This window comes from Scyliorhinus canicula, chromosome 2, assembly GCF_902713615.1.
Source record: "Scyliorhinus canicula chromosome 2, sScyCan1.1, whole genome shotgun sequence".
Taxonomy (NCBI): domain Eukaryota; kingdom Metazoa; phylum Chordata; class Chondrichthyes; order Carcharhiniformes; family Scyliorhinidae; genus Scyliorhinus; species Scyliorhinus canicula.
In genome coordinates, this window is record NC_052147.1 from 222126107 (window position 1) to 222149103 (window position 22997).

The 22997-nt window shown below is 46.7% G+C and overlaps 1 protein-coding gene across 1 annotated transcript in view; it reads right to left on the reverse strand.

Annotated features, from left to right (window-relative positions):
• The window catches only part of pla2r1 (phospholipase A2 receptor 1), a 208688-nt gene that overhangs the window by 2458 nt on the left and 183233 nt on the right, over positions 1-22997 (reverse strand). The window contains exons 26-29 of the mRNA XM_038789643.1: positions 19228-19389; positions 12592-12714; positions 10464-10634; positions 1355-1390 (exon numbers count right to left, since the gene is read on the reverse strand). Of these exons, the coding sequence (XP_038645571.1) occupies positions 1355-1390; positions 10464-10634; positions 12592-12714; positions 19228-19389 (492 nt within the window). The remainder of the gene's footprint in view (positions 1-1354; positions 1391-10463; positions 10635-12591; positions 12715-19227; positions 19390-22997) is intronic.

Consider the following 22997-nt stretch of genomic DNA (forward strand, 5'->3'; position numbering starts at 1 on the left):
CATTTATTGCCCATCCCTAGTTACCCTTCAGAAGGTGGTGGTGAGTTGCCTTCTTAAACCGCTGCAGTCCCTGATGTGTAGGTACACCCACTGTGCTGTTAGGGAGGGAGTTCCAGGATTTTGCCCCAGCGGCAGCGAAGGACCGGCGATGTATTTCCAAGTCAGGGTGCTGAGTGACATAAGGGGTTCCACGGTATCTGCTGCTCTTGTCTTAGATGGTAGTGGTCGTGGTTTTGGAAGATGCTGTCTAAGGAACCTTGGGGAGTTACTGCAGTGCATCTTGTAGATGGTACACACAGCTGCCACTGTTCGTTGGTGTTAGAGGGTTTGAATGTTTGTGGAAGGGGGGTGCAATCAAGCGTTGTGCTTTTGTCTTGGATGGTGTTGAGCTTCGAGTGTTGTTGGAGCTGCACTCATCCCGGCCAGTGGAGGGTATTCCATTACACTACTGACTTGTGCCTTTGCAGATGGTGGACAGGCTTTGGGGAGTCAGGATGTGAGTTACTCGCTGTAGGATTCCCTAGCCTTTGAACTGCCCTGGTAGCCACAGTATTAATATGGCTAGTCCAGTTCACTTTCTGATCAATGGTAACCCCCCAGCATGTTAATTGTGGGGGATTCAGCGATGGTAGTGCCATTGAATGTTGAGGGGTGATGGTTATATCCTCTCTTGTAAGAGACGGACATTGCCTGGCACATTTGTAACTTGCCACTTGTCAGTCCAAGCCTGGATATTGTCCAGGTCTTGCTGCATTTGGACATGGACTGCTTCTTTATCTGACGAGTCGCGAATGGTGCTAAACATTGTGCAGCCATGTGCAGCCATCCGCAAACATCCATACTTCTGACCTTATGATGGAAGGGAGGTCATTGATGAAGCAGCTGAAGATTGTTGGGCCTAGAACACATGTGTGCAAAATGTGATGAACATGCGAAGTTCAGGACATATATACGTTTGAAAATTATTTCAATGATTTCCTGTGGCTGTCCTGATGGTAAAATGGAGAACTACGTCTGACAATTCAATATATTATCAAGGTTACTAATTTGATGAGAGTGAGTGAACCAAAATCATGCCTTAATTACATTTTATTCTGGGATCTTTGTTTTTCTGGAGTACTAATGAAACATGTGTGATGTTCTCACATTTATTGTTAAACTCGTAACATTCTGTCAGCAAATTCTGTATCACTTGGAAAGTGGGCAGCAGACGTAAGCAAACAATCAGTACTGGTTTCAATCATAAAGGTCTCCTGAAGTTGACAATCTTGCAAAGGTTTTAATCTATTAATCCTTAATGAAAAGCACATGTTGTTTTAAACTTTGCCTGTAAAACACTTTGTAGGGAACTTACCATGCAGCTTTGGGATGTAGGTATTTCCACTCAAATCTGAAATGGTAATATAAATAAGTCACACAGAAAATAGAACATAGAACGATACAGCGCAGTACAGGCCCTTTGGCCCTCGATGTTGCACCGACATGGAAAAAACTAAAGACCATCTAACCTACACTATGATAGAACTGCAAAGTGGTCAAATATTGAGCATTCTTAAATAAATATCAAATGTTAAGAACTATTAGGCTAAAATTTTCAGTGGGCATCAGGACAATGATGTTGGGCCTATTTGTGACCCCAAACCCACCCACCGTGCAACCTTCTGGGAGGCAGCCCCCAAATTAACAATGGCACACAAGTTCCCAAGGCTGGAGGCCTAGGGAGTCCTCAGATATGTCAAGCCAACACCCCACTGTGAGAGGAGGCCATTGGCAAAGCAGGGAGGTGAGTGAAGGGGACCTGAATATGGAGGTCCCTTTAGTTTAAAAAAATATATATTTAGAGTCAATTATTTTTCTTTTACAATTAAGGGGCAATTCAGCGTGGCCAATCCACCTAATTGGCACATCTTTGGGGTGTGGGGCTGAAACCAATGCAGGCATGGGGAGAATGTGCAAACTCCACACGGACAGTGACCCAGGGCTGGGATTTGAACCCGGGTCCTCAGCGTTGCAGTCCCAGTACTAACCACTGCGCCATATGCTGCCCCCTGCCACTCTGGAGCGCGCAGCCAGCCATTTCCCCTTGGAAAGTCCCCCAGAGGCACAAATGCATCAGGGAGCTATTCCTCCCAAGATTTCTAGCCTTCCAGCTCCAACCCAATCTTCCACAGGATTAGAAAAATTGAGCCCACTAAGACAACGAATGGGGAAAATAAGCATCTTGTTATGTCAAATTCTTCAGCAAATAGCAAAAAAACAAATATCACACTTGACTGCCAGAATGCACAGACTGACGGTTATACATAACTAAAAATGGTATGCTTTACGTTAGCGTGTCCAGTCATAAACGCTCGATGTCAACACACCAAGACAATGCAGATAACAGGAATGAAGGGAATTGGTATTTTTACTGCCACCTAGTTTTGTAATACAGGTTTATAATTCAGAAGATATGGAACAGCAAGCGCATATATAGCGAACTCCCATTTTAAAAACAAATATACCCCCCCCCCGGGGCCTGGTGGGAGAATCGCCGGGGCGCTGCGCGAATCGCGCCATGCCGCGCTGACCCCCGCATGCGATTCTCCCACCCCCCCCGAAACCAGCACCGCGTGAATCGCGCCGGGCCGCTCGGAGAATTGCCGCAAGCGGCGATTCTCTGGCCCGGATGGGACGAGCGGCCGGTCCGACACGACAGGGTCCCGCCTGTGCCGTCCACCCCTAGTCGCTGCCGGCGGGAACTCTGCGGGAACACTCGGGGGGGGCCAGCGAAGGGGTCTGGCCCACGATCGAGGCCCACCGATCGGCAGGCCGACCTCTCCCCCCCAGGCCTACATTCTGCCACGGCTGTCCCCTGAACACCCACGCCATATTGCATCAGGGCCGGCGCGTGCAAGACGTTCCCCTTAGCAGGTGCAAGATGGTGCGGCCGAACAGCGCATGCGCAGAATTGAGCTGCCCCAACTGCGCATGCGCGGGTTAGCGCGGCGGTAAGGACGCTGCAGTGGTATGAACCGCTCCAGCGCCATGCTGGCGCCTTGTGGGGGCCAGAATAGGTCATGCCCGGGCCCTGTTCGCACCGTCGTGAAACGCAACGGTGTTCACGACGGCGTGGGCTCTTGGTCCACAGAGCGGAGAATCACTCAGACCAGCTTCAGAAATCATTGGACAGAAATCTAATGCTGTGATAGCAGAGCGGCAGGAATTAATGTCTGAATCTTTTCTCCTCCAACATGGCTCTAAAGATACATTTTGATGGGGAGCATGAATTCTGTTTTCCACCTTCCATTTTAATGTTATGTTTTGGAATAGGATTGGTAGATTACTGTGCAACGATGAATGTTCCGTTAGCTCTGCTTGCTGTACAGATAGCAACTTAGGTACACCTACACAAAGCAGTGGATCCATAGTACAGGACCAGAAGATGGGCTCATGGCATGAATTATAATGGCGAACTGACTCTCAATTGGAGACAGGCAGATCAGTAACGGAGAATCCCTGAAGCTGTTTGCCCAGCTTCAGATACCCTAGATAAAGGGGTAAATGCAGTTTTCTACTTTCAGCCAGAAGGACCTATGTCTCCTCTGCTAACACTGTGGTAAACACTGCTCAGAAGTCCCAGTAGGTAAAAAGGATAGGCACTACATTGGAATAAATGACACAAGAAGCCGATTCTAATGTTCAGATCATCCCAATCTTGAACAAGTTGAAGGGAGAACAGACAGGTGTAGAAAGCCTGGCAGTACAGAATTTGAACTATAATTCCTGAATGACAGTAATCAAAAGGAGTAGCATAAGAGTGGATGGTGGCCTGGTTCTACCTTAAAGTAAGTATGGCCTGTAACCTCCTCAGATTGCCATTCTCAACATGCTTACCCACACTGGGATTCCAAAGTCCCCAACATGCTGAACGTTCTTCACTCAGGTTGAATGAGATAAGAGCAGCTAAGTGCACCCCTGCCTGTATTGGCATGGCGTAACTGGGGCACAGAGAGATAAGAAACGCCCCCTTTGTATGGCATGGAGGGTCAGACTGGGAGGGTGAGGGGTAGGCAGTTGAACTGAAGGAGGAGAGTTTATACTGTCAATTAGAAGGGTGCAGTGCTCTGACTGTGAGATGTGGCAGGTCCGGGAGGCTTCCAGCGTCCCGGATGGCTTCATCTGCAGAAAGTGCACCCAACTGGAGCTCCTCACAGACCGCATGGTTCGGTTGGAGCAGCCGTTGGATGCACTTAGGAGCATGCAGGTGGCGGAAAGCGTCATAGACAGGAGTTACAGAGATAGGGTCACACCCAAGGTGCAGGCAGAGAAATGGGTGACCACCAGAAAGGGCCGGCAGTCAGTGCAGGAATCCCCTGTGGTTGACCCCTCTCGAACAGGTATACCCCTTTGGATACTGTCGGGGGGGGATAGCCAATCAGGGGAAAACAGCAGCAGCCAGAGCAGTGCCACCACGGCTGGCTCTGATGTTCAGAAGGGAGGATGTTCAAAGCGCAGAAGAGCAATAGTCATAGGGGACTCTATAGTCAGGGGCACAGATAGGCGCTTCTGTGGACGTGAAAGATGGTACCAGGATGGTATGTTGCCTCCCTGGTGCCAGGGTCCAGGATATCTCCGAATGGGTAGCGGGCATCCTGAAGGGAGAGGGCAAACAGGCAGAGGTCATTGCACATATTGGTACTAATGACATAGGCAGGAAGTGGTACGAGGTCCTGCAGCAGGAGTTCAGGGAGCTAGGTAGAAAATTAAAAGAAAGGACCTCTAGGATTGTAATCTCGGGATGACTCCCTGTGCAACGTGCCTGTGAGGCTAGAAATAGGAAGATAGAGCAGCAAAACACGTGGCTAAACAGCTGGTTTAGGAGGGAAGGTTTCCGTTATCTGGACCACTGGGAGCTCTTCCGGGGCAGGTGTGATCTAAACTGGAGAGGCATAAACATCCTGGCCGCGAGGTTTGCTAGTATCACACAGGAGGGTTTAAAGTAGTATGGCAGGGGGGTGGGTACTGGAGCAATAGGTCAGAAGGTGAAAGCATTGAGGGAGAACTAGGGAATAGGGCCAGTATGGCTCTGAGGCAAAGCAGACAGGGAGATGTTGCTGAACACAACGGGTCTGGTTGTTTTAATGCAAGAAGTATTACGGGTAAGACAGATGAACTTAGAGCTTGGATTAGTACTTGGAACTATGATCATGTTGCCATTACAGAGATCTGGTTGAGGGAAGTACAAGATTGGCAGCTAAACGTTCCAGGATTTCGATGTTTCAGGCGGGATAGAGGGGGATGTAAAAGGGGTGGCGGAGTTGCGCTACTGGTTAGGGAGAATATCACAGCTGTACTACGGGAGGACACCTCAGAGAGCAGCGAGGTTATATGGGTAGAGATCAGGAATAAGAAGGGTGCAGTCACAATGTTGGGGGTTTACTACAGGCCTCCCAACAGCCAGCGGGAGATAGAGGAGCTTTAGGTCGACAGATTTTGGAAAAGAATAAAAACAACAGGGTTTTTGTGATGGGAGACTTCAACTTCCCCAATATTGACTGGGACTCACTTAGTGCTAGGGGCTTAGACAGGGCAGAGTTTGTAAGGAGCATCCAGGAGGGCTTCTTAGAACAATATGTAGACAGTCCAACTATGGAAGGGGCTGTATTGGACATGGTATTGGGGAATGAGCCCGGACAGGTGGTAGAAGTTTCAGTAGGGGAGCATTTCAGAAACAGTGACCACAATTCAGTAAGTTTTAAAGTGCTGGTGGACAAGGATAAGAGTGGTCCTAGGGTGAATGTACTAAATTGGGGGAAGGCTAATTATAACAATATTAGGCGGGAACTGAAGAACCTAGATTGTGGGCGGATGTTTGAGGGTAAATCAACATCTGACATGTGGGAGGCTTTCAAGTGTCAGTTGAAAGGAATTCAGGACCGGCGTGTTTCTGTGAGGAAGAAGGATAAGTACGGCAAATTTCGGGAACCTTGGATAATGAGAGATATTGTAGACCTCGTCAAAAAGAAAAAGGAGGCATTTGTCAGGGCTGGAAGGCTAGGAACAGACGAAGCCTGTGTGGAATATAAGGAAAGTAGGAAGGGAGTAGTAAGATGGGATTTATCCTAGGATTCTCTGGGAGCCCAGGGAGGAGATTGCAGAGCCTTTGTCCTTGATCTTTATGTCGTCTTTGTCGACAGGAATAGTGCCGGAAGACTGGAGGATAGCAAATGTTGTCCCCTTGTTCAAGAAGGGGAGTAGAGACAACCCTGGTAATTATAGACCTGTGAGCCTTACTTCGGTTGTGGGTAAAATGTTGGAAAAGGTTATAAGAGATAGGGTTTATAATCATCTTGAAAAGAACAAGTTGATTAGCGATACTCAACACGGTTTTGTGAAGGGTAGGTCATGTCTCACAAACCTTATTGAGTTTTTTGAGAAGGTGACCAAACAGGTGGATCAGGGTAAAGCTGTTGATGTGGTGTATATGGATTTCAGTAAGGCATTTGATAAGGTTCCCCACGGTAGGCTATTGCAGAAAATAAGGAAGTATGGAATTGAAGGTGACTTAGCGGTTTGGATCAGTAATTGGCTAGCTGAAAGAAGACAGAGGGTGGTGGTTGATGGCAAATGTTCATCCTGGAGTTCAGTTACTAGTGGCGTACCGCAAGGATCTGTTTTGGGGCCACTGCTGTTTGTCATTTTTATAAATGACCTGGAAGAGGGTGTAGAAGGATGGGTTAGTAAATTTGCAGATGACACGAAGGTCGGTGGAGTTGTGGATAGTGCTGAAGGATGTTATAGGATACAGAGGGACATAGATAAGCTGCAGAGCTGGGCTGAGAGGTGGCAGATGGAGTTTAATGTGGAAAAGTGTGAGGTGGTTCACTTTGGAAGGAGTAACAGGAATGCAGAGTACTGGGCTAATGGCAAGATTCTTGGTAGTGTAGATGAACAGAGAGATCTCGGCATCCAGGTACATAAATCCCTGAAAGTTGCCACCCAGGTTAATAGGGCTGTTAAGAAGGCATATGGTGTGCTAGCCTTTATAAGCAGGGGGATTGAGTTTCGGAACCACAAGGTCATGCTGCAGCTGTACATAACTCTGGTGCGGCCACACCTGGAGTACTGCGTGCAGTTCTGGTCACCACATTATAGGAAGGATGTGGAAGCTTTGGAAAGGGTTCAGAGGAGATTTACTAGGATGTTGCCTGGTATGGAGGGAAGGTCTTACGAGGAAAGGCTCAGGGACTTGAGATTGTTTTCGTTAGAGAGGAGAAGGCTGAGAGGTGACTTAATAGAGACATATAAGATAGTCAGAGGGTTAGATAGGGTGGACAGTGAGAGTCTTTTTCCTCGGATGGTGATGACCAACACGAGGGGACATAGCTTTAAATTGAGGGGTGATAGATATAGGACAGATGTCAGAGGCAGTTTCTTTACTCAGAGAGTAGTAGGGGTGTGGAACGCCCTGCCTGCAATAGTAGTAGACTCGCCAACTTTAAGGGCATTTAAGTGGTCACTGGATAGACATATGGATGAAAATGGAATAGTGTAGGTCAGATAGGCTTCAGATGGTTTCACAGGTCGGCGCAACATCGAGGGCCGAAGGGCCCGTACTCCGCTGTAGTGTTCTATGTTCTATGAACTTAAGCAAGGAGTCAGGAGGGCTAGAAGGGGTCACGAAAAGTCATTGGCAAATAGGGTTAAGGAAAATCTCAAGGCTTTTTACACGTACATAAAATGCAAGAGGGTAGCCTGGGAAAGGGTTGGCCCACTGAAGGATAGGCAAGGGAATCTATGTGTGGAGCCAGAGGAAATGGGCGAGGTACTAAATGAATACTTTGCATCAGTATTGACCAAAGAGAAGGAATTGGTGGATGTTGATTTTGGAGAAGGGTGTGTAGATAACCTGGGTCACATTGAGATCCAAAAAGACAAGGTGTTGGGCGTCTTGTAAAATATTAAGGTAAATAAGTCCCCAGGGCCTGATAGGATCTACCCCAGAATACTGAAGGAGGCCAGAGAGGAAATTGCTGAGACCTTGACAGAAATCTTTGGATCCTCACTGTCTGCAGGTGATGTCCCGGAGGACTGGAGAACAGTCAATGTTGTTCCTTTGTTTAAAAAGGGTAACAAGGATAATCCAGGGAACTACAAGCCGGTGAGCCTTACGTCAGTGGTAGGGAAATTACCGGAGAGAATTCTTCGAGACAGGATCTACTCCCATTTGGAAGCAAATGGACATATTAGTGAGAGGCAGCATGGTTTTGTAAAGGGGAGGTCGTGTCTCACTAACTTGATAAGAGTTTTTCGAAGAGGTCACAAAGATGATTGATGCAAGTAGGGCAGTGGATGTTGTCTATATGGACTTCAGTAAGGCCTTTGACAAGGTCCCTCATGGTAGACTGGTACAAAAGGTGAAATCACATGGGATCAGGGATGAGCTGGCAAGGTGGATACAGAACTGGCTAGATCATAGAAGGCAGAGAGTAGGAATGGAAGGGTGCTTTTCTAATTGGAGGGCTGTGACTAGTGGTGTTCCGCAGGGATCAGTGCTGGGACATTTGCTGTTCGTAGAATATATAAATGATTTTGAGGAAAATGTAATGGTCTGATGAGTAAGTTTGCAGACGACACAAAGGTTGGTGGAATTGCGGATAGCGATGAGGACTGTCAGAGGACACAGCAGGATTTAGATTGTTTGGAGACTTGGGCGGAGAGATGGCAGATGGAATTTAATCCGGACAAATGTGAGGTAATGCATTTTGGAAGGTCTAATGCAGGTAGGGAATATACAGTGAATGGTAGACACTCAAGAGTATTGAAAGTCAGAGAGATCTAGGTGTACCGGTCTACAGGTCACTGAAAGGGGCAACACAGGTGGAGGAGGTAGTCACGCGTGCTTGCCTTCATTGGTCGGGGCATTGAGTATAAGAATTGGCAAGTCATGTTGCAGCTGTATAGAACCTTAGTTAGGCCACACTTGGAGTATAGTGTTCAATTCTGGTCGCCACACTACCAGAAGGATGTGGAGGCTTTAGAGAGGGTGCAGAAGAGATTTACCAGGATGTTGCCTGGTATGGAGGGCATTACTTATGAGGAGCGGTTGAATAAACTCGGTTTGTTCTCACTGGAACGATGGAGGTTGAGGGGCGACCTGATAGAGGTCTACATTATGAGGGGCATAGACAGAGTGGATAGTCAGAGGCTTTTCCCCAGTGTAGAAGGGTCAATTACTAGGGGGCATAGGTTTAAGGTGCGAGGGGCAAGGCATAGAGTAGATGTACGAGGCAAGTGTTTTACACAGAGGGTAGTGGGTGCCTGGAACTCGCTGCCGGAGGAGGTGGTGGAAGCAGGGATGATTGTGACATTTAAGGGGCATCTTGACAAATACATGAATAGGATGGGAATAGAGGAATATGGACCCAGGAAGTGTAGAAGATTGTAGTTTAGTCGGGCAGCATGGACGGCACGGGCTTGGAGGGCCGAAGGGCCTGTTCCTGTGCTGTACATTTCTTTGTTCTTTGGAGGCGCGGGGGTTCAGCCCAGGAAGGAGTGGGACCGGAGTGGGGGGCAGTTGTCAATCTGGGACGGGGGATTCAGTCCTGGAAGGATCCCAGTGTGATTGCCCAGGGAAATGACCACTTCTGGACAGTTGCCAGGTAAACTGTTATGTGCAAAATTCCTAGAAGGATTCCCCAGTGCATCATTGGTGTACCCCCAAAATGCAAAAGTTATCTAGTTGCCTGCAATATGATTTACCTGAACATATCGGCCGCCAGATGCCTCAGAGCAAACCAATGATGCAATGGGAACCGTTAGATTCCATATCAGTTGAGGTAAAGGGTCCAATGCCTTTTGCAGGTGTGGGCACCGCAAGGTGATTTTTTTGGTCTGTTCCAATATAGTGAGCAGTGCACTTTCAACTCTATTGATCATGTGCTTGCTATCTACTTAACAGGTTTAGGAGGATGGTTAGTGTTTAGAGAACAGGCCTCAGCTCAATTTTGAGACCTCAGTTTTTTTTAAAAACACTTATGTAGATCATTCCTTTTGCTTATTTTTCTCTTCGCTAATTTTCTTCTCTTGACTCTTTGTTGGGGTCAGGTTTGACAGGTCGCAATCTCACATTAAGTCACTGTTGTCTACAAGTCTCAAACAGTGGGAATCAAATCCTATCTTTCTGCAAACATCCAGCAGAGATCGCCATTCAATAAGAAAAGGAGAGCAGGAATTCTGCTTGATAATCCGAAGGCTAGTTGTTACCCAGGCTCGCGTGATACCTTCCTTGTCTGTATGACTAAGTTGTGCACTGAATACATTTGCCAAAAGGTCTCATTGATTTGTTTTATAGATCAAGATACATCAGGTTACACTTTCAATAATTTAAAATGACTAAACCATAAAAATAAAAGCCATGTTTATTCACTAAACTAGTGGTTCATTCGTTCCATCTATCCTCGAACACTTTTGCTGCATACCTGTTTGACAAACAGCTCCGAGACCCTCAGCACAACCAGTCATAAACCATTCACCATCAGAGGACCTCATTGCAGCACAAAAATCAACAGTAAAAGTATTTGCATCTGGTTCTTCTGCACCCCAATTTGAGTAAGTTACTGGGGTTCCATCAAACCACTTGAATGCATGATCTGCAATGTAACATAATGAAAATAACTATAATGAAGTGTATTCAGTGCCACATCCCAAGTAAAACTGTATGCATAAATATAGCAGTTCCGTACATATTAACACTGTTCCCACAATCATCCCATGAATTCGACAACTTCCTGTGATGACTACGGTCTAATAAATCACATCAGCACTGCTCATGGTTGGAAGGCACCAGTACTGTTTACTGCAAGCACTTTCCTGAGCTACATTCATTATTCCCTCCCCTTGAGATGAAATGTATAACAATACAGGGAATTAATCCACTAACAATGTGGCAAGTTCAGCCATGATTTGTGCAATATAGCTGTCAGAAATTGTGTGATTGATGGTGGGAAATGTTTCTAGTAACTAATACCCAAAGTTGGACCTAAAACAGTTGGCAAAGCTAATGTGCAAACCTTTTTTTGAACTTGCTCTCTCTTGTGGATCAACAGGAAATTGTGATTGGCATTGTAATAATAATAATTTTTATTTGTGTCACATGTAGGCTTACAATAACACTGCAATGAAGTTGCTATGAAAATCCCTAGTCACCACACTACGGCACTTGTTGGAGTACAATGAGGGAAAATTCAGAATGTCCAATTCTCCTACAAGCACATCTTTCGGGGCTTATGGGAGGAAACCCACGCAGAGACGAGGAGAACGTGCAGACTCCGCACAGACAGTGACCCAAGCCGGGAATCGAACCAGGTTGCCTGGCACTGTGAAGCAACAGTGCTAACCATTGTGCTACCGTGCCGCCCAATCAGATGACCTGGTGAGGAGCAACAGTTGCAAAATGCACTGCTTGGGCAATTGAGGGTCTGTAGTGCTTATATCCTACCTAAAAACATAAATGGACTGAAAGCCAGGCCCTGGAAAGCCACAATTCCCTGACCAGGGGCACGATTCTCCGCAAATGCGGAGAGTCGTAAAGGCTGCCGTGAAACTGGCCGTGTTTCACGGCAGCCTCCGCGCCCCCTCCCGGGACCCGATTCTCCCCCCCGGGCGGGGCTCGCAGCACGGCCCCGTGAACCACGGCATCACGGGCTTAGCGATCGTCATGGCGGCTGACACGCATGATGACGTCAGCCGTGCATGCGAGGGTTGGACGGCTCCAACCCGCGCATGCGCGGATGACGTCATCACGCATATGCGTCAAACCCGCGCATGCGCGGGCCGTCATGCCCCTCAGCCGCCTGATCCTGCGGGGCGGCGGAGGAACAAATAGTGCGCGGGTATCGGACCCGCTGCCCGTGATCGGTGCCCACCGATTACAGGCCCATGCCACCTTTGGCACAGCTGTGGTGCGGCCGTGCCAATCGGTGCCATGGTTGTCCGGGACGGCACTTTGCGGCCGTTTTCACGAATGGTGAGAGCAGGTGTGTTTGCGTTCGTGAAAACGGCCGCAAAGGCCTGGGAACTCGGCCCATCGGCCTGGGGAGAATCGCTGTTCGCCGTAAAAAACGGCGAACAGCGATTCGTGTTGTGGGGCGGCCGTGGGGGGAGAACAGCGGGAGGTCGGGAAAAATGTCAGGAAGGCCCTCCCGCTATTCTCTGACCCGTCGTGGGCAGCGGAGAATCGCGCCCCATGTCTTCCTGCGCATCACTCCTTCCTTGACATGGCCATCTTGGAATCAGCCCAGTTATGTGTAGAGCAAATGTTGAACTTGGCAAGTACACATTGAACAAATGTAAAATTAAACACCAAATAAAAATAATCTTTGATGTCATTGGCTTGGAAATCTGTAAAAGGAACAACATTATTTTATCTATTTAACATCTCACTGTAACTGTGTATGCTGACTACCTACTGTAGTTCTTTTAAGTTCTGTAAAGTTTTAAAAACATTTATGATAAAATAGTTTGTTTATTTGATACAAGACAGTGCTTTTAATAAAAAGTACTCTATCCTCGACTTTACTTCATTAAATATGCTTCATCATTACTTACCAAGTACATCAAATGTGATGCCCAACCAAATCTCATCTACAATGTGGCTGTATGTTTTGACTTGCTCAAAAACAAAGTTGTTTTCCTCTTCATCTTTAATGTGCAAAATAAACGATTTTGTAGCTGTAAGATGCAGGAGATTGAAGTAAGTTTCCATGAATGTATAAACCACCTTCCTACGTGTCTTTCTGTTTGGGAAATGTATATTACACTTAACAAATAAGTTACTTCTTTTAGGAAACACCAATACTCCAATCTGTTTATAACAAGAGAAAATTATAAACTTAATTTATGGTTGAAAGGTTAAGAAATACAAAAGCAGGTGGCGCGGCAGCACAGTGGTTACCATTGTTGCCTCACGGCGCTAAGGACTTGAGTTCAATCCCGACCCCGGGTGACTGTCCGTGTTGAATTTGCACATTCTGCCTGTGTCTGCGTGGGTCTCACCCCCATAACCCAAAAGATGTGCACAGTAGGTGGATTGGCCACGCCTAACCACCCTTTTAATTGGAAAAAAAAGAATTGGGTACTTTTCATTTATATGAAAAAAGATATAAATCAAGGGACCTGACAGTCTTGCATTCACAGATCTTTACAAGAAGTTGATATGAATACTGAATGTTGGAATGTCAGGAGGAACAGTTGATGATTCTTTCATGTTTAGCATCTCTGGTGTATTCCTATCACTGCATAAAAAGAGTTAAAAAAATTGGTGAAAAAGGAGTCAAAGGTCAACTTGTTCTGAAATATATCAAATATCATTAATACTAAAGTTTTCACAATTGCACAGATGCATTGAAGAGTGTTTTACTCCAGGCCAGATATGGAGTTAGAAAGATTAAAGAAATAATTTTCAAGGTGTCATCACAGCAGTGAGAGGAGTGAATAGTATTAACAAGTAGCTTCTATTCCAGGCCATGGATCAAATGACACTGGTAAATATGTTACAATGGGACAGGGAAAATAATCAAGAGAAAGCTCCTGAAAGTCCAAGTTGACAAGGTAACTTGCAGTGAGTCTACCACAGCAGGGACAACTCTTTGAGCTTGGTAAAGAAACAGTGTATGTGGAGAATCCCTTTCAGTCAAAAGTGTTCTGGCTAACATTTTAACAGTTCAAAAAAGCTTCTCGAGACAATGCTTTATCAATGGCAGTAAATTATACACCTATCCTCAAAATTAGGTCCTGGCTGCAATGAAAGGGAGATTCCATGGATCAGAGCATTGATGGTTCTGGGGAAGAAATGGGGCAGCACGGTAGCATTGTGGATAGCACAATTGCTTCACAGCTCCAGGGTCCCGGGTTCGATTCCGGCTTGGGTCACTGTCTGTGCGGAGTCTGCACATCCTCCCCGTGTGTGTGTGGGTTTCCTCCGGGTGCTCCGGTTTCCTCCCACAGATGTGCAGGTTAGGTGGATTGGCCATGAGAAATTGCCCTTAGTGTCCAAAATTGCCCTTAGTGTTGGGTGGGGTTACTGGGATATGAGGATAGGGTGGAGGTGTTGGCCTTGGGTAGGATGCTCTTTCCAAGAGCCGGTGCAGACTCGATGGGCCGAATGGCCTATTTCTGCACTGTAAATTCTATGTAAAAAAATTAACAAGCGCTGGAAGGAAACCTAAGGGTATCTGAGATGTGAGAGGGAAATCATGTCAAACAGGAGTACTGCTAAAGAGTGTCAAAATCTGTGTTGTGTGTAATGTCTCAGAGATCTGGAATAATGGTCGAGTTCAGGAGCAAGAGCAGGGCTGTTGGGAATGCGGGTGGGATTCTCCGCCCCCCGCCGGGCTGGAGAATCGCCGGGGGGGCAGCGTGAATTTCGCCCCGCTGCCCTGACTGCTGGATTCTCCGGCACCGTTTTTTCAGCGGAGGCGGGAATCGCGTCCCACCGGTCGGGGGCCGTTAGCAGTGGTTCCCCCCAGTGATCCTCCGCTCCGCGATGGGCCGAGTGGCCGCCCATTTTTGGCCAGTCCCACTGCGTAAATCAAACAAGGTCCTTACCGGCGGGATCTGGCTCTGCGGGCGGCCTGTGGAGTCCTCGGGGGGATCTGACCCTGGGGGGGGGGGGGGGTGGGGGGGGGGGGGGGGGGGGGGGGGGGGGGGGGGGGGGGGGTGGGGGGGGGGGGGGCGGCGACGGTGGCCTGGCCAGCGATTGAGGCCCACCTATCCGCGGGCGGGCCTGTGCCATGGGTACACTTTTTCCCTCCATGCCAACTCATACCAACCGTGGAGGCCCTTCGGTGCCGGTTGGCACGGTGCCAAGCCCTTCGGCGCCGGCTGCTGCGGTGCCAACCCCACTGGTGCTGGCTTAGCCCCTGAGGGTGCAGAGGATTCTGCACCTTTCCGGGCGGCCCGATGCCGGTGTGGTTCAAGCCACTCCTTTGTACCGGTACAGCCCGCTGCCGGTTAACAGAGAATCCCGGTGGGGATTCTATGGTGTTCGAGCACTTTGAGGGGTGACGTATACCGATGCTAGGGTGCAGGGAATTGGGAGACAAGTTGAAACTTAAGAAACACTGAGAAAAGATGATCTGGTAATGTTGGAGGGGTTGTATTTTGCAGAGAGGAATGCAGGAAAATGGAAACTGCCAGCTTTTGTTGTCTGGCTCCCTGCGTCAGCCTCACTACTTTCGTGCCCTCCAGACAAGAAGTGTTAAGTTATTTGCATAGCACCAAACTAAGAGTTGGCTTTTATTTTTTTTTTAAAACAGTTATTGTGGTTATACTAGATTAGCTGTCCGCCTGGAAACTGAGCTCCACTCGGGCGATATTGGTTCTTGATCCTGCTGATTTCCAACATCCAACATCTGTAATAAGTAGGTCTGAGTTTGCTAAGACTTGGTTGTATTCTAGAATTGTTGCTGCTTCTCCTTTGAGAGGAATGACAGCATATTTAAACCATGATGTGGAGATGCCGGCGTTGGACTGGGGTGAGTACAGTAAGAAGTCTTACAACACCAGGTTAAAGTCCAACAGGTTTGTTTCAAACACTAGCTTTCGGAGCACTGCTCCTTCCTCAGGTGAATGAAGAGGTAGGTTCCAGAAACATTTATATAGACAAAGTCAAAGATGCAAGATGATGCTTTGAATGTGAGCATTTGCAGGTAATTAAGTCTTTACAGAGCCAGAGAGTGGTTAAGGTTTAAGAGGTGTGAATTGTCTCAAGCCATGTGTTATAACCTGCCTGCTTACCACTGGCTGGGGACTAATGGCAATCCCACAATCCTTTGGGAGTATGAGCTTCCCCAACGAGAGGGGGGGGAGGAGAAATCATTAGCAAATTCCCTGCATAAATAAAGCTGGCCAGTTTGAAACCAGCTAGAGAGGAGTGAGCAGCAAGGGAGTTGCTGCAGTTGTATATATATGTTATTGTAAATAAATGTTATTTCTTTCTATCCATCAACTCATGCTGGATTCTTCGTGGCCCTCATAAAACCATGTAATGCGACATCAATCCAAGGTCCCGGTTGAGGTCATACTCTGGTTATAAGTTTCTGCTCGGCGATTCTGCGTTGTCGCTCGTCCTGAAGGCCGCCTTGGAGAACGCTTACCCGAAGATCAGAGGCTGAATGCCCTTGACTGCTGAAGTGTTCCCTGACTGGAAGGGAATATTCCTGCTTGCCATCGTACAAAAGGGATATGGCGCTGGACTCATCGATCGACAGTTCCAACGTGCCACAGGAAAATACCGCACCGACCTCCTCAGATGACAAATGCGGGACACAACCGAGTACTCTTCATCGTCTAGTACTTCCCTGGAGCAGAGAAACTACAACATCTTCTTCGCAGCCTTCAACACGTCATCAATGAAGACGAACATCTTGCCAATGTCATCCCCACACCCCCACTACTTGCCTTCAAACAAACCACTGTTTGCAGCAAACTACCCAGCCTTCAGAACAGCGACCACGACACCACACAACCCTGCCATGGCAATCTCTGCAAGACGTGCCAATAGGACGTACCACCATTACACGTGAGAACACTACCCACCAGGTACGCGTTACATACTCATGTGACTTGGCCAACGTCGTCGACCTCATACGCTGCAGGAAAGGATGTCCCGAAGCGTGGTACATTGGCGAAACCATGCAGACGCTGCGACAACGGATGAACGGACATCACGTGACAATTGCCAGGCAGGAATGTTCCCTTCCAGTCAGGGAACACTTCAGCAGTCAAGGGCATTCAGTCTCTGATCTCTGGGTAAGCGTTCTCCAAGGCGGTCTTCAGGACGCGCGACAACGCAGAATCGCCGAGCAGAAACTTATAGCCAAGTTCCGCACACGAGTATGGCCTCAACCGGGGCCTTGGATTCATGTCGCATTACATTCACCCCCACCATCTGGCCTGGGATTGCGAAATCCTACCAACTGTCCTGGCTTGAGACAATTCACACCTCTTTAACCTGGGGTTACCCCTCTCTCTGGCTCTGTAAAGACTTAATTACCTGCAAATGCTCACATTCAAAGTATCGTCTTGCATCTTTGACTTTGTCTATATAAATGTTTCTGGAATCTACCTCTTCATTCACCCGAGGAAGGAGCAGTGGTCCGAAAGCTAGTGATTTGAAACAAACCTGTTGGACTTTAACCTGGTGTTGTAAGACTTCTTACAGCAGTACAGGAAGCTTGGCTATTTGGGTTGTTTTCAGCACCTATTGATGGTTCCCACTGTGCCGTATAAACACTTCATGCTCATACTGGTGCAATATTTTGCAATGAAAAAAACAAGGTGGGTGTCAGTAGGGTGTAACAACCAACTGGTCCCAGTCAATTTGTGGATTAAGTAAATCGTTATCTTTATCTTGGCTGTAGTTAATGCTGTGTCACTATGATTCAGAGCTACTCCATCCCCTTGCCAGGACCACAGATTGGAGCACTGAGGTGTTTCTTTTCATGCTGGTTTTTCAAATGAAATGCAGAAAAAAAACATATTCTGAGTATTTGTACAAAGCTGTCGCAACTTATAATCGGCATCAAGTGTTTTCAACTCTTTTCCAAGCCGTCATTCCATTTGGGTAAGAGTTCTTGCTTGGATCACTATTGCAAAATCATCTGAACTATTCAAATTTCCTCTGATGATGACAAGACTGAGCCAGTGGAGTCGAGGACTACTTATCAGCATTAAGAGGTGAACTGGGAACTTCTGGTTGGAGCGTGTGGCTGCCCACAGGTACAATATTGGCTTGCAGGCTACTATACTAGACATTTTCAGCAGTATAGACTATAGGGCAGCACGGTGGCACAGTGGTGAACCCTGCTTCTTCACAGCTACGAGGTTCAATTCCGACCAGCAGTGACTGTGTGCAGTTTGCACTTTCTCCTCTTGTCGGCGTGGGTTTCCTCCGGGTGCTCCAGTTTCCTCCCACAGTCCAAAAACGTGCAGATTGGGTGTATTAGCCATGATAAATTGCCCTTATTGTCCAAAAGGTTAGGTCAGGTTACGGGGCAATGGTGAAGGCTTGGGCTTAAGTAGGATGTTAGACGTTTAGCTGCTGTTGAATAAAGAGTCAAAGGTTCTGCTCCTTTTCACAAACAGCTTTATTTCACTTTAACAGACTCTGCACGAAACTCTCTCATTACATCACAAAGAACAAAGAAAAATTACAGCACAGGAACAGGCCCTTCGGCCCTCCAAGCCTGTGCTGATCCAGATCCTCTATCTAAAACTGTTGCATCTGACACAAAGGCCACCTGAAGCCTCTTTACATATCAGTGTCAATTATTGGATACTTAACATCAATGAGGCAAGTAATTGGAATGGCTCTTAACCCATTACTTAACATAGGGTGCTCTTTCCAAGTGCTGGTGCAGACTTGATAGGCTGAATGGCCTCCTTCTGCTCTGTAAATTCTTTTGATTCTTTGATCCCTCCAGACCACATCATATACGGCAGATAGGACACAAAAAAACCCAGCTGTTTTGAGCCTTCACTGTCAACAGCTTTATTGTGGGTTGGATGTGCAATTATCTGGGCAAAGGTCCAGGTCTCAACCCACATTTCTGCTTGGTGCTGCTCAAAGAATGGGTCACTGGGTTAACAAGTGGGAGCAGAGAGGGAGCAGCGAGGCAAGCAGCATGGAAGAAAAAGCAAGTAAATCTTGTCATGGGCTCCAAAACATACTTTACCACTTGGGGAGTAATTGAGCAATAGTGAAATCTTAATGCCTAATCAAGGGAACTTCAGTCACCGGTTGATTAAAATTAATACACAACCTTTATAGTGACAGATGAATGGATGTTTGATGGACAATATATGTACTAAATATATGAATTAAATTTTTACGTCACTGACACAAAGGAGAGCATGAGGCAATGATCTTTAGCATTGTATGTCCTGAGCTTGAAAACATCTGAAAAATTATAAGGTGAAAGGGAAACTTGACTAGAAGTTATTAGCGTCGGACCTTTTTGCCGTCATAAATCGCTTACAACAGAAAAATACATTAAAATGTATAATAGATGAGAATTATGATCTACAACTGTAGGATGATTTAAACACTTGTAAATTTGCCACAACTTCAAAAGTACTGTAAAATATAGTACACCAGCTGCAGCTCTACATCAGCACAAATTTACACCAACGTGAACAGTATATTAGATTTTATGCTATGTTTCTCAGGGTGGAATGTCTTACCCAGATTTCCGCAAACTTGTTTAGCTTCTTCCATTGTTAAGCTTGAAGTATTGTATAAAACCAGGTCAAAAAGATAACAATTGTCACGGAATGGAATCCAGGGCAAATCTTTATCTGCATTTGGGCACTCCATTTTGTAAGCTGGGGAGCTTAATGTTGCAGCTGTAAACAATAATTAGAAATATTCAATTCACAGACCCTCTTCTCATACCAGAGGAACTGATATTAACTTGGCTAAATGGATGTGAATGAATAAATAGTAGTCCCATAACTAGTTTCTGCCTTGTTAATGCCTGAACTCCTGCTTCCACCACTTTTATAGAAGTCTGCCATTGGGCAGCAAAAGCACTCAGCTATTTCAAGTGGTAGTTGCTTAGAATAGGCAAATAGTTGTTCTAAAATGGACTTTGATTACAATTTGGGGGCATAATTTTGGTGGATTGTACATCATGCACTCTCCAATCACTTGGAGACAGCCTCAGAAAGGTATTTATTTTGGGCTGTGGTGGTGGGCAGATGGTAATGGGGAGAGATCTGGGGTCAGGGCAGAGGGAACCAGTGCTCTGCTACTTTGGACTTTCCCCCTTAAAGTTATGCTGGCTGGACAATATTGCCAGTCTCAATCCATTTTGCACCATCGCTCTCTGGTATTTAAATAAGGCCTTGGCTTCAAAATAACCTTGATCAGTTTTTTTTGTTCTTTCATGGGATGTGGACATCAGAGACAACGCTGGCATTTGCCAAGGGGAGATGGGTAGGTTCTGGAGATGGTCAATACCTGGTACTTGCATTGTGCGAATATTACTTGTCACTTATCAGCTCAAGCCTGGATATTGTCCGGGTCTTGCTGCATATGAGCATACCTGCTTCAGTATCTGAGGAGCTGAGAATGGGACTGAACTTTGTGCAATCGTCAGCGAACATCCTTCTGTCAGACTTTATGATGGAGGGAAAGTCATTGATGAAGTAGCTGAAGGTGTGTCAGCCTAGGACACTACCCTCAGGAATTGCTGCTGCAATGTCCTAAGCGGAGATGATTGACCTCCAAGATCCACAACCATCTTCCTTTATGTTAGATATGCCTCCAACGACTGGAGAGTTTTCCTCCTGATTTTGCTGACTTCAATTTTACCAAGGCTCTTTGTTGCTGCACTCAGTCTAATGCTGCTGTGATGGCAAGGACAGTCACTCTTACCACTCTCTGGAATTCGGCTCTTTTCTTTATGTTTGGAACAAAGCTGGAATGGGGTCAGCAGCTAAGTGGCACTGGCAGAACACAAACTAAGTATAGGCGAGCAGGGTATTCTATAGAATCCATACAATGCAGAAGGAGGCCATTTGGCCCATTGAGTCTGCACCGGCCATCCAAAAGAGCATCCCCGTAACCCAATAACACCACCTAACCTGCACGTCATTGGACACGAAGAGGCAATTCAGCATGGCCAATCCATCCAACCTGCACATCTTTGACTGTGTACACACTTTTACTCTGTACATGCCGATTGATTGCGCTATTTATGACACTTTCTACCATTTTGCTGATAATTGAGAGGAGGCACAAAGATAGCAGTTTGTGGCTTGAGTGCAGCTCGAGACAGGAATGTAAGCCTGGGAATTTGGTAAGTGAGTGAGCTTCAAGGGCTAATCTATTTCTAACATCTGGTCAAGTTGACATTTATCATTCAACTACACTTTTACTGTTAAAGTTAAGTCTCTTCCTCAGGCAAAAAGAAGCTCCTTGCTGGAGAGGTAGCTGCAGTTAGTTAATTAGGGAGTTAGCTTAAACTGGTTTCTCGAGTCAGCAATGTCTGACTCAACTCTGGAGAATATCAGCCAATATAAATACAGGTGGCCTTGCTAAGCAAAGTTAGCAAGAACAAAGATAGCAGCTTGTGACTTGAGTGCAGCTTGGGACAGAGTGTAAGCTTGAGAATTTGGCAAGTGAGGGAATTTAGTACAGTGTGGGTAAAGGTGCTCTTCTGACCTTTACCATAAAGGAGCGATCTGAAAGAGGGAGTCAGATGAAATTCAGAAATATGAATTAGGTGAGTGGTGAGTGATTAGCGAGTTCTAAGTTTTTTTCCTCTCTCTATAAATGGGGGCAGTAATTTCAATGGATACTGGGGAGATATAATAATTGTGTAAAATTTATTGTCCAATTCATTAAACCACTTGCTACTACTACAGACAAGTGATATTTCTAAACCTAATTTGTTAAATAAATGGTAAAGATGGCAGGGCTGGTAGTGTGTAGCAGGTATATCATCTGGGAGCTGGTGGACATCTGTGTGATTCACAGCAACCACATCTGTAGTAAGTGTCTGGAATTTGAGGAATTTCAGCTCCAAGTTGATGAGCTGGTTTCTGAACCTCGACACTGCAATACCTCAGGGAGGGGAAAAGTTACCTGAGCATTTTGTTTCAGGAGGCAGTCACATCGCTCAGGGCTGGTGCTTTGAATTGGACTGTGGTCAAAGACAGGATAATGTGACTGTGAGTGAGGAAGATATGTGGATCCAATGGAGGAGCTTCAGTCCTTGCAATGGGCCAACAGGTTCAAGGTTCTTGCAGCATGTGCAGATAACATAAGGGATTGCAGGAGGATGAACACATTGGGCACGGCGCTATGGTGCAGGGATCCATTCAATTAGAGGTATTTAAAAGGAATGTAGTTGTAGTAGGGGGACTGTAAAGTTACAGGGATACATTTCTCTGCATTTGAGAGCATGCGTCCCAAAGGTCGTGTTGCCTGCCTGGTGCCAGAATTTATGACATCTGCTCAGGGCTGGAGCTGATGTTGCAGTGGAAGAATATAGTTGTCGTGGTCCATTTGGTGCCAATGACTAAGTGGGGGGTAGTTTTCCTGCCAGTGTGAATGGGCTGTGCAGCCTCCCCCACAATTATGCAGACCCAGCCACCCACTAGCCTGCTCAATGGGCTCCATTAATTCCCATCCCAAGTTCAACTTCTGCCGCTACGTTGAGCTGAGATCAGCTAACTGGTCTGTGTTGCTCCAAAACACTCTAGATACAGGTACTCCCTTAACCATGAAGGCATCTGTGGGAATTTGATTTAATTCAGCAAAGCTGTAACCATTCTGTCTTTGTTGCCAACAAAATTGGCAACAGTAAAGGTCTTTTCTTTTTATAATAAACACTTTCCATAGGTCATCTATCTTGGACTTCTCCTCAATAACTGCTGCAAGGTTTTGCACGAACTCATTGCATACAACCAGCAGATTAAAAAGATGTACATTGGGGGCAATTCTCTGGCTGCGTTGAGCCCGGCGCAAATTTTGCTATATCAGATTTTCAGCAGAGGCCCAAAACGGGATTTGCACCGGGCACCAAACAGTTTCCAACTCCAGCTGGTGCAATCTGGTTCATGCCCTTGCTGGACATGAACCAGATTATTATATTTGAACCTTCATTTAAAAATGCAAGATCTGTTTTAATTCGGATTCTCCTGCCTCCTGGAATTTTCCCACTCGCCGGCGTAACGAGAAGCTGGCGCGAATCACTACTGATCACCATAAACGGACACCAGACATGGTAACCATAACGGGGTACTCGGAGGCAATTGTAGCCCTCGGGTGGTCAAGGTCTGGCATGGCAGAGACCTCGCACTGTCCCCTGGCACCGCCTGGGTGGGGCCCAAAGTGGGGGGGGGGGGGGGGAGAGAGCCATGAAGGTGGGGCATTTAACGACCCCAATAACAAACTGTCGTTCACCTGGGGCAGGGGTGTGGGGGCGCTGGTACCATAGATTGTG